The sequence below is a fragment of the Plectropomus leopardus genome, chromosome 19 (assembly GCF_026936395.1).
Source record: "Plectropomus leopardus strain MGB_pleo_1.0 chromosome 19, ASM2693639v1, whole genome shotgun sequence".
Classification (NCBI taxonomy): Eukaryota; Metazoa; Chordata; class Actinopteri; order Perciformes; family Serranidae; genus Plectropomus; species Plectropomus leopardus.
In genome coordinates, this window is record NC_142194.1 from 10,047,176 (window position 1) to 10,059,919 (window position 12,744).

General features: G+C 41.5%; 2 protein-coding genes across 5 annotated transcripts in view; one reads left to right on the forward strand and one right to left on the reverse strand.

Moving 5' to 3' along the window:
- dock1 (dedicator of cytokinesis 1) overlaps positions 1–12,744 on the reverse strand; it is a 243,654-nt gene that overhangs the window by 108,932 nt on the left and 121,978 nt on the right. The window lies entirely within an intron of this gene.
- The window catches only part of insyn2a (inhibitory synaptic factor 2A), a 46,455-nt gene that overhangs the window by 11,650 nt on the left and 22,061 nt on the right, over positions 1–12,744 (forward strand). Inside the window, exons 2-3 of one of the 2 annotated variants that reach the window (XM_088070342.1) lie at positions 3,409–4,645; positions 7,928–8,041. In XM_088070342.1, coding sequence (XP_087926468.1) covers positions 3,414–4,645; positions 7,928–8,041 — 1,346 coding nt within the window. In that variant the 5' untranslated portion in view covers positions 3,409–3,413. The remainder of the gene's footprint in view (positions 1–3,408; positions 4,646–7,927; positions 8,042–12,744) is intronic. The other variant, XM_088070343.1, reaches the window with a different exon arrangement.

Here is a 12,744-nt window from a genome sequence, read left to right on the forward strand (position 1 = left end):
GTTAATGCTGCACAGCAGCGGGAATAATTGGAAAATTTATGTATTGGATTGTGCTATATGGAGCCTTGGCTCTTCCCCTTTACATTGTGGTACGTCACTCTGCTTTCACAGCTCAATCAACACAATGGCAATGGAGGTCAGGAGTCGGCAAGTGCTTTTATGCATACAATACAAGGTGGAGAGGTTTATCAAAACACCGTGTTTCCACTTACTATGTGCTTTTTTCATATTCCCCTGACCTTTCTCTGCTCGTAACTGCACTGACTGGGACTGATACTTTCTTGAGGATATGTTGTCACGGTATGTCTTTAGGGGTGAGACAAAACAAAAAGTGTATGACTGATTCCTGTTATGTATTGCAGAAGTGCCTCTCATAGCCTTGTTACTGCTGGCAGAATATCTTTCCTAATGTCTTCTGTGTTGGGCGTGTAGTCAGCCTCGACAAATATTGCACTGTACTCCCTGGTCATTTGGACACATCCGTAATTACCTGTCTGTTGAGAATCAAACAAACATCTGCCTGCACAGCAGAAAGCTGCCATCTCTAACCTGTCTATATGGGCATGCTGTGCAGTTCTCACAAAAGTCTTTCCAGTGACATTACTGGGAAATGTTTGGATAGTTACAGGGGTGGACTGTCAATCTGTAACATTGCTGGGCCCATCTGTCTGTAATGGCTTTTTAAGATTCGACTGCGGGTTTCTTTTGACAGAACTTTTACAAAAAGAGTCCCAGTGCTTATGAGATATTTGGTATCTGGCACACGAGACAGGCCACTGAAAGTTATGATGTGCCTTAGCATGTTGGAAAGGGAGCTAAATAACACTCCAAAATGGGGCTAAATATTGTAGAGGGAAAACCTATTATGGCCATTTTACTGGGGTCTCTTGACCTTTCAGGTTAAGATGAAATGAGTTATTTCATTTTATAACATTTAAGTTACTTTACAATATTGTATTTGAATATCTCTGCATATCAGGGTGCCTGAACAGTTTTGGAATTGCATAAATTGGGTATTAATGGAAATGGATGTAAGTCCCCGTAGTAATTTCTTTGTAGTGAAACCATATTTTTGAAATGGACATCACTGTATAAAATAACCTGTTTTGACTTCTTGGCCAATCACAGCCTCGAAACAACTTACAGTCATAAACTAGAGGCCTCAGGCATTGAGAGGATATGCTACTTTCCTGGGTATATTGACAATAAAGGGTTTCTCCGCAGTTTCCTGAACAGAAGTGCTCGCCATCCAATTGCAGAAAAATGCAATTCTTATCGAAATATCAAAACAACAGTTTTTGCTACCAAATCACAGCATGAATTTTTCTGTCGTGTACCTCAAGACCTGAATGTGGCATTTTGAATTTTTTTTTTCCACGACTTGTATCAGTCTTTGAGTGGTAAAAAAATGCTTAAGTTACTCAATAAACCTGTGTAACAAACATTTTCAACCCAAAAGATGATGCAATAACTTATGAGGATGGGAATGGTCATCACATATGTCCATCATAATGCTGTAAAGTGCTATACACTCTAAACTTTCAAAGTTTAAATAGGTGCCTAGCCAAAACACAATGACTATTATATAGATTTATGACGATGAGAAAAACTTGACACACAGTGGTGAGGTGTCCCTAAAATGGATCTTCAGGTTTCCAGCTTTTAGGTGATACCACTTCATGTGACATATACTGTTGACCTGCTGCCCCCCCCAAAAGAAGTTCCTCTGTCCATGCCAAAAAAAAAGAAAAAAAAGGTCTATGGTGGATTTAAAAGAGTTTTACAAACACTGTAAGCAAGAACATCATAATTTTGAGCATGCTAGTTGGCAATATGATGGCTTTTATTCATATATTGCTGTGAAAATGTTGCTAAATCCCTGAACATTATTGAAAGATTATGCCAACGTTCAAAATTACCATATTTACAGATGATACTGCACATCTACAAGGGGCTATCAATGTCTATCTAAAAGACTGTTATGTTAGATCTTAGCTGTGATAGATAAAGATTGGTGGCTGTCTCTCTCTAAGCAGAAACGGAGACTATAATTTAATAATGCAGAGCCAAAGCGATAATGTGATGGAGGAGACAGTGAAACAAAATGTCCATTCTATAGCTCCCAGGTAAGTAAACAGACAGGCTTGAAATAGGAAGTGGTTCCCTGTTGACAGAGAGCAGTCATGGCGGATAAGCTGAGACGGATAATTGTCCTATCTGATTCAGAATCTGTATGAGCATGTGGAGTGTTTGCTTATTGTAAATCAGCACGCAAAAGGAGAATTATATTCCTGTCAGAGCATCAGAGGCAAACTGCAGAGTTGAGATGCTGCAACCATTACCTGAGGGAGCGGAAGTAAAGATAATTCATATCTTAGGTTCATATCTCGGCTTGGGATGTTTCTCCTCAGGAGGTTGCTGTACAGTTCTCTGTCAAAAAGTTTGCAGCTATCATCCCCATTTTGTCAGCGTATTCTCCTGTTTCTGTTCATTAAAAATTTTCAAAATGAAGAGATGGCATGCTCACATATGCCAGAGTAGTGAAAATGTGCCTCCAAATAGGCCCAAAATTCTATTTTTGCTCTATTATTAACTGTATGAGAGAAAGGTCAGACAGTGAAGAATCCTGCTGAACCTAATGAACCATAGAAATAAACTGCAGACCTCAGGCACATTCTTCAAAGGAGTCAACAGTATATTGCTTCTGTTAACTAAGTGTGTTGGGGGGTGTGTATGATTGTAAGCGCAGTGTCTGATAGCTCCCATACAAACAGAGACGCTCATCAACTACGAGCAGGAGGAACTGATAGTCAAAGCAGCTTTAACTGGCAACGATAAATGGATGGAAATGATGCTGAAATTGGAGTTACTGGTTTTTCACAGAGAAGAAGATTAAATGCACCACGGATATCTGCTAAGATTATTTTTAGGGCACGCTTAAACCATAACGCTTGCAGTTTTTCAGTAAATAAACACAGAAGGATTGGCAAGCACAAAAGACCCTCGCCAACTGGCAATAAAAAGGAAATGAAAGGGTTTTCTTTCTAGGGTAAATATAAAGTGTATGCATATGGAATCTTTAGACATGGCATCGCCACGCCTTCAGTGTCAACTGTGGAAACTCCAATGTCAAACTCAATGATTCCTGTTATACTATATTCAAATATATGAAAGGTCTGCTCCTTTAAAATTCATATTTGCTATGCTTTTTGGCATGCATAATGACAAGTGTGTGATAAAGGCACATTTTAATAATATTCATTAAATAACTGCACAGGTTCCTCCCTTCTCCCTGAGCTTAGACAGCGGGTGTGTTCTGTCGAGTGGGATGTAGTAGTGAGGCCAGGGTCTTTGTCTAAGCCGTCCATTACTGATGATTAACACAGCGTCTTTTTCCATGTCCCTCAGGAAACATGGTGAGCAAGGAGGGTGGCAAATGCATGCTCACCAACTCAGAGTCTGACTCGGAGGCAGCGCCTTTGCCCTCCACCTCGCTGGCACTGGAGGTGAAGTATTCCCTGGAAGCCAGTCGACAGGTGAGGAAGCGAAACAAGGCCCTGCAAGTGCGTTTCAAGGATATCTGTGAGGCACAGAATGAGCAAAGGGAGGCGGAGTTGCAGGCAGCAGGGAAAGGCGGCAAGCCGATCTCATACAAAGTGGCGTACCGCAAGTACATGACTGTCCCTGCCCGCAGATCTATCCCGAACGTCACAAGGAGCACGGGTGTGCAGACATCCCCTGACCTGAAGAAACGCTATCAGACCTTTCCCTTTGAGCGCAAGAAAGGTCACACTTTTAAACACGTGGCGGCTGTGGAAACTTATAAAGGTCAGAATAACGGTTTTGTCATGGAGGTGAAACAGTCCAAGGCTGCTGAGCAGGGTTTAGATGAAGAGGAGGAGGAGGGAGCCTGCGGGGGGAGTGGAGTCCGGAGGACCAGGGCTCTGCTCCATACTAATGAGTGCATTGCCACAGTGGAGCAGCACACTGCACCTGATGGCCTGTGCTCTGACGCTCTGCTGCTCAGTTGCTCTGCAGACACAGACTGCCTTGCAGACACACAGAGAGGAAGCGGAGCCGGAGCACAGGCAGAGTACCAGCTCTGCAGTGTCCCATCCAAAGCCAGGACAGGATTACAACACAGGGAGGCCGACACAGACCGCTTGGCCAAGAGGCAGCTGCTCAATCTGGAGGAGGGCTCGTCCCGAACCCTGCCGGACAGGGCCTCCAAGGTTACAGGCCCCATCGCCTGGAACTCCCTTACGCAGGTGGAGTGCCTGGACAGTCCATCTGTGCGGAGCAAGCGGAAGAAAGCCCTGCAGCTCAACGGGCTGCAGAGTGAAACGCTACCACGTTCCAGCGGAGGCTGTACAACACAGGCACAGTGCCACACCGGACAGTTATCTGCCCGGCCTCTACGGGGCATGGAGGAGCCTCTGACACCCTGCAGAGGTGGTGAGGCTGGTGGGGCACCGCCCAACCAAACACAGGAGGCCTGCAAGCAAATAGTGCCTATGAATCAGGACGGGGATGTTAAAGCACAGCTCCAGGCCATGGAAAATCTCATCAGCTCCAGTCAAGAGACCATCAAGGTGCTGCTGGGGGTCATCCAGGAGCTGGAGAAGGGGGAGGCCCACAGAGAAGGGTAAGACATCTCACTAATAGCCTGTGCTTTACACTAGAGATGCACCAATTAGATTTTTTCTCTGTCGATGACGATTCCAATACTTCACCTCAAAGTACCTGCCAATACTGAATGAGTACCTATCCAATACTTGTAGCCCTCTTTTTTCCCTAATTTAAATCTGCACAGATCACTAAATTGAACTGGTTTAAATCATATTAATGTACGGTACAGAAGCCAGAGATTGCTGTAACACTTAAAACTGAGTTGGCGGACAAACGTGACTGTACTGACCGCTTGAACACTGACCTTTCTTATAACATTGACTAAGAAAGTGTGGATCTGTCACTTAATGGCTGATCTCCGTAATAGGGTCAGTATTGGGGCCGATACTGATTGAGTGAACTGGACTGGTGCCTCCCTACTTTACACTGGTGACAAGTATTCATTGGCAAAAAAATAAATAAAAATGTGAGGATACTGAGAAATCCCATTTGAGAGAAGGGCCTGGCCTTGTGTTCACAGGGTTAAGCCAAGTCAAACATCAGAGACACAGAGCACATTCATCATTCAGCATGAGCGGGAAAAGTATCCTCTTGATGTGTCACATTATTTCTAGATCTTAGGGACAAGCTTGTATCTGTGACAGCTGTTCAGTCGGACCCTGACTGGAGAACAGAGTGTTGAAGAAGAGATCACAGCTGCATGTAGCTGGGATGATGTGGCTTTTACCTGGATGTGCCCTGCAGTGCTATTACAGCAGTGTCTCTTTGATGATTTCCCTCCAGATATGACGGACCTGCTGAAAACTCATTTACAGACATTTCATCTCCCTCAATATGATCCAAGTGGTTTGATGACCCCTTGTATGACACACTATGAATGTGGCCTTTCAACCATGTTAAACCCAAGGCCAGGAAATAGCTGATATGTTGTCACTATTTTTAAAATTGAGCTGATTCAGCCACTAAATATATAACGATGTGTGTGAGATCAGTATAAGTGATGACGCAGCCTGCATCCGCCAGTAGTTTCCTCAAGAATTAATAAGAATACTTTGAGGGATAGGTCACCCCAAAATCAAAGATTTATATTTTTCCTCTTACCTGTAGTGCTTTTCATCAATCCAGATTGTTTTGGTGTGAGTTGCAGAGTGTGGAGATATCAGCTGTAGGGACTCTGTCTTCCATCAACATAATGGAAAGAGATAGCACTCAGCTTGTGTTGCTCGGGGCCAAAAAAAAAAAAAAAAACATTTGAAGAGCTTAGCAGCAATGTCTCTTCCCAGAAATCATGACCCAGCTACTCAAAATAATCCACAGACCTTTTTGTGAGCAGTTACATGTAGAAACTACTTTCTACTGAATTACATCCGCCAATGTGCAAAAGATGAGGAGTGCATGAAATTCTAGCTAACCTATCCCCACTGGGCTAGCTAACATTACAGCTCAGCGGAGGAGGACACCATTAATGTTTACAGCTCAGGATGTCATGACCACCAGCCTTTGTCGATGAGTAGATGCACGCTTCCTTCTGCATGGTGACACAGTTAGCAGGTGCAGCTTGGTAGAGAGAAAAAAGTTCCAACACCTCTAACACAGAGGTCTGTGGATTATCTTGGTCACTCCTGTTGAGTTCTTTGAATTTTTTCTTTCTTTAATTTTTTGGGTGCTTTGAGCACCACAAACCAAGTGCCATCTCGTTCTGTTATATTGGAGACAAGGCAGACGTCTCTACAGCCGATATCTCCAACACTTGGCAACACACATCAAAACAATCTAGATAGATCAATAGCATCACAGGTAGGAGGGGAAAGTGATTTGGGGATGAACTTTTTTTATGTATTTATTTATATATTTTCAATATATCAAATTTTAAACATGGGAATTTAATTAAAAGAGGATATCATATCAGAGTGACACTTGCTTGAACAAAAAGTAGAAATTTAACAATTGGCCTCATCGAGCCGCTCGCCATGTTTATCTAGTAAGTCCAAGGCCTTTGAAAAAGCCATGGCCTGTGAAAAAGCCATTTACTGTCCAATGGATACTGAGTATATACAAAAGGGCTGCAGATAGCATCTAGCCCGCTGAAATAGAGGATTGTCTATCCAAAGGGATGAGGCAAACAAAATGGCCAATTTGCTGAAGTGAATTGCTGGGGCTCGGCACTCAGATCCCTATCTGTTTTGACCGGCACTGTGGAGAGGTACGGAGTGAGAAAATCCATATAATCAACATCATACCAACCTGGAGTCCAGACCCTTTGGGAATTAACCACACAGACACACCTGTCAGGCTTACAGCATACGACCACAAATGCTTCAAAGTGTTTGAAAGCAACTCTCAATATCAACTTGAGTGTAAAACTATTCAACGGAGCTCAAGCAAGAGGCAGATCCTTCAACGGTGTGAGTTTACACCATCTGAAAAAGCAATTATCCTCTTTCAATCTCACACAAGGCAGCCTTAATCTCCTTATCAGCACACTCATAAAAGTGTGCTGTGTGAGTGAAAAAGTGAGCGGACATGTGGTGCAGCATGGGGAGCCATCTTCTCTGTGTTGCCGAGCACATCTGGCTTATCAGATGTGTCTAAAGTGGCAGGAGGGAGAGGAGAGGAAAAGAGAGGAGAGACTTCATTTGTAAATAAAAATTGGTGACTGCTGTTTAATTGTGCCATCTGGTCACATACATAAAGAAACAATCACAGTCTTTCCATACGTTAATTACAAAGCCTGCAGTTAAAGTCATTGAGCAGTGTAAGCCTCTTGTAATCCATCTGAGCCAAACCAAAACCTCCACTTTTCTATACAAGCACGCCTTCCTGTACATATTTACATTTTTTTAAGTGAACCAAGCAAGTATTCTAATGCTGCTTTAGTCACACTACATTAGCTTCATGCTCCCCTTACATAAATGTCACTGACACAACAAATAGCAGTGCCCACCGGCTATAGATACTGCGAGTGCAATTATGTGTGATATATAACTGCTTATGTTGTATGACATTCATTTTTCAAGGGAGGAAGTGCAACACTGTGTGCATTCATCATGACGCATGTGTTCGTGGCATGCCGCTCAAAAACAATGTGCCACAATACGCTGAGAGCAATGAAAAACACAATTCTGCCCTATACAAACACACACATGCAAAAAAGAAAAAAGCCATAGAAAAAAAGGCTTTGGTAGTCTTAATAAAACAGAGTCGACTATTCCATTGATATCTGTTCTACATTCAACTAGCCATAGTAATGATCTTTAAATTTTTCCTTTTATTTCTCCCCTTTTCTGTGTTGCTTCAGGAGAAAGAAAACAAGTCAGTGGAATGGGAAAAAAAGGGAGAAAGAGAACGACAGTTGCAACCTCAATCTAAGGATTCATTGTGAAGACACCAGTCAGAGGCGCAAATCAATGCAGTAGGAAATTCACTTCATCATCGCAACTGAAAAAAAAATCAACAATAGTTGCAGATTTCATCGCAAATGCAGCCAGAATCAAAAAGTGAACTAATTTAAAGTGATGAATCAGAATTTAGGCTCTGTGATTTAATTAATCCATCAATTTATATTGTCACATGTGACCATATAAGGTACAGTTCCAGTCTAAAGGCCTGGTGTATCCCGTACCCTCCTCTCCACCTCAACAGGGAGAAAATGCTACCCTGCAGCCCTATTTAAATTTTACTTTGAACATAGACAAAACACTGACTGTGAAACAAGGAATCAATGCATGTCCAGAAAAAACAACCAAACAACAAACTCTGCCCAGTATAATTCAGCTGCATTTAAGGCCTTTGTGTGTTGGCATCCTTACTCAGTGAGCATGTCCTCATATAGGTATCCAGATGGTTAATCAATTTAGTCTTTAATTAATATAATGTTTATTGAAAAGGGACACAGCATATTAATGAACATCAGTATAAAATACAATTGTAAATTGCCACAGTTTGCAGGACCACTGATGTACATCCGTAGTCCCTTGGCAGGTAGCAGACAACAGACAATATAAGTACATGGTGCAAAGTGCCTTATGTATGTGCAAGGTGTGTGAAAGTCAAGAGTTCTCACTCCACAGAAAAAATCTGGAGAGCAAAACGTCACTAGAAGCACACTGTACAGCACACTGACTAACAAAAAAAGTAATAATAATAAAGACAAACGGCTTACATTAGGCAATCTTTGTCATCTGAGTGGTCTACCACTGATGATTTCAATGTACTACTTTCAAGGGGCAGCCCTATTTATGTTAATACATATATTGGAAGTGACCAGTGACCAGTGTCACCTAACACCCTCAATGCAGAAAATGAACAGGACTTCCAAACCTCAAACACCCAAAATAACATCTCCCACTTTGCTACTCAACGAGAATGTAAACAGTAAGGGGGAAAACAGGTAGAAAGCAAGCATCTGAAAGAAAGTGAGTGAGGGTGAAAAGGAGGGGCGAGGCCACATCTCCATTTGTTATTGTGTTATCAGAACTTTAGAAATTGCTTGAGCAGCTCCTACAAAGCTGCTGGGAAAAAAGTTTTAAGTTTGGAGCACACTGACTCACCTTATGTCCCCACACGCCATGCATGCATCACACACTTACACAATGCCCTCGGGTGCAGCTCTGCCCTGGGCATACAGCACAGTGTGAAAGGTGTGATGCAGCTCCAGAGTACATCATTGGCTGCATCCAACAGCACAAAGCTCGGGAATAAATTTGCTGCATCATCAGCCAGTGTTGGCAGGCTAGACCCAATTAATCACTCTCATGGGGGGACTTGTTGCTAGCCTGTCTATTAACGCTGTGTATGTGTGCATGTTTTTGTGCCTTCAGCCTCCCACCCACTCAGTGACCTTTGGGGGATCTTACCTAGTAGCACAAAGGGGGTAGGATGGATAAATATACTGTTAATGGCACTTTTGGCTCCGTTCTCCCCAGGGAGGCTTGCTGAAATGAGCTCTGCTCTCTTATTTTCTCTTATCAACTCAGCATGAGAGAGGGGGCAGGGAGGGACAAAAGATGGAGGGAGAAAGAGATCTAGACAGCGTGAGGGCAAGAGATAGAGAGAGTAAGGGTGAGTTGTTTAAAGGACGTGACCCAGTTGCCCGCGAACCCCATCAGCTGCTTATTGATCGGCTCACCTGGGAGGACGGCTTTGAACATCCCCGCTGCACTGCACTATTAACCCCTCTCTAATGGCAAGACCCTTAATTACAATTAATCCAAGCTGCAAACTTCCCCATATCACTGCACTCATCCTCCTCTCACACTCTCCCCATTACCTCATCCTTAAGTAACAATATTGATATCAACACCGCTCATATACCTGTCAGAGAATGAAGCACGGAGAGGAGTAGATACAGAGAAATTTATGATAGCAGCTTAATTTTTATTGGTGCTGCACCTTATGGACAGCGTGACTAGAGTGACAAGAGAGGGAGAATTGAAAAATGTCTCTGCTACTGCAAAGATTAGAGACAAGAACTAAATGTTAAAGTTAGCACATTGACGTCAATGAGGAGAAGAATCCGATGGATTTTGCAGCAATGTTCATTTCAGAAACACTAACTAATGACAGCGAAGGGTTGGTTGACAAAATTACACACACACACACACACACACACACACACACACACACACACACACACACACACACACACACACACACACACACACACACAAGAATCACAGTGGATTAATATTTACCTTAACAAAGTTAATAAAGAGCTCTCTGTGACCAAAATGCATAACACCAATGGAAAAACCATCTCTTCCTGGACGAAACATTTTAGTCATGTTAAATTATTGTGAATTACCTGTAAGTAAAGATATTTAAACTACACTGACCAAAGACTGAATAATAGTTTTTAAGTGTCTTTGAGTGTTTTGAGTGACTGTTTTAAAGAGGCAATTTTGTGAAACCACTGATATAAATTTGAGGGCGTTTTTCTCAAAATCTATGATCAGAGCATTAAACACTCTAAAAAAATTCTGAAAGACTTAAAAAGTCTTACTTTGAATGTTTTTTTCCTCTTGTGTTTATACATATCCATGGAAGGGAGGTGGGTATCATATTGGTTGCTATTAATGAAAATAAAAAAATAAAAAATAATCACACACACACACAAATTCTTACATCTTGTGGCCACTAAGATTTTTGCCTATACCCAAGGTAAATGGAATTTCGTTTGGGGTGTTAATTTTTGTGAAGGTTTATATATCATGTTGTATTTTGATATGTTGTGATTCGGCATGGCTGTTACCTTAGCCAGGTCTCTCATAGAAATGAGTTGGGGCTTCTTGTTTGTTTATTTTTTTTTGTCTAAATATAAATAGGGATAAAATAAACAAATAAAAAACCACTGAAAACCTAAATTAAACAGCAACATCCCCCCTCATAACAGTATCCCCATTACCTCATAGTGAATGGTTTTTCCATTGTTGAACTGAGATCCAGAGAAACGAGGACATAGTTTCTGAAAAGATATGTTGCTCTAAGTTTTCCATTGCTGTGAGCACCTAAAATTAAATTCTACTGACACCCACTGAAATGGGGAAAGGAAATAAATGTCTAAAATAGATATCCCCAAAATGGGGCAAATACAACCGAAACAATTTGACCTTTTGACAGATTTTTTTTACCTTTCAACCACTGTGAAGACTGCTAAAAAACTGCTTTAGTAAAGGAACACTTGTTTTCAGAAGCGTCTTTGTGTGACTCTATATAACCACTTCATTGTGAAGGAGAGTGGTTGATGAAGCATGATACCTGGGTAAATATCAGCTCCAAAAAGGCCAGTTTTACTTACAAGACTGCTTCTGTTGGTGCAGCTGTGTAACCCCACCAAAAATGAGCAGAAGATCTCCTACTTGTCATTGGTGAAGTGAGTTCACAGTACTTCCATTTTAACATGTCATTAATTATAGGAGGAAACTATTACTGTCAATCAATATGCACATTTCCACATGCCAATCCAATAAAAAAGCCATTGAGCCCATGAAGCATGTAACCAAGTAGATCCCTCCAGGGCCATAACATGGTCTTTAGCTGCCCCAAGGGAAATAGGAATCTAAAATGGAGACTTGGTTCAATGACAATATTTTATTTCAGAGGCAACTGATAATAGAACGATATATAAGGAGACACAGGATGTATTATAATAGGATATTGATGAGTTTGAATGAGAGTTCGGTGAATCAATATCAACAAAATTAAGACGAGCCGACAGTATAAAGCCGAATGGCTGCTGTCCTAAGCAAAACTGTCAAATTTTATCTGCTTAGAGGTCCCATCTCATTTCCATTTCTGTATTTTTCAGATAATAACTGGTTATAAAAATGTTCTTACTGAGGATAACTATAACTGTGTGTTTTACAACACTACCTAGTACAGAATGGATTAATCAATAATGGGATTTCTCCAGTGGGAGTAAAAAGCCTTGATATTAAGAAAAGTAGATACAGATGTCATATAGGACTCTGGGAGACTGCGTTAGGCATTTTTCTCACATTTACATCCAAGGTTAGAGTTAATGCTTGTTGTTGCCTCCTTCAACCAGTAAAGCTGAAGGTACAGTTTACAATAATGTCTGTAAAAACATGAGGGCTCAGCAGATTTTTAGGATTAGTGTCACCAATTAAGAATCTGACCAAACTTCTCCTCTTCTGTTCCTTGGTAATGGCACTCAATAATGGCCATAAACAGAACCTTATGCATTACTTTATGATGTCACAGTGAAGATGACAATAAGAAACTGACTTTTTAGATGAAATAAAATATCATCACTTCATCATTTATCCTTCAGACGTTTGTGTGAAATGTTGTGTTATGGACAAAAACATGTTTTGTGAGGTCACAGTGACCTTGACCTTTGACCACCAAATTCTCAGTTCATTATTAAGTTAAGGTGGAGGTTACTGCCAAATTTAAGGAAATTCTCTCAAGGCCTTCCTGAGATATCGCCTTTGAAAGAATTAGATGGATGCAAGGTCCCAGTGACCTTTGACCAGTTTATTGTTGAGTCCAAGTGGACGTTTGTGCCAAATTTCAAGAAATTCCCACAAAGTGTTCTTGAGAGACTGCATTCATGAGAATAAGATAGATGCAAAGTCACAGTGACCTTGATCC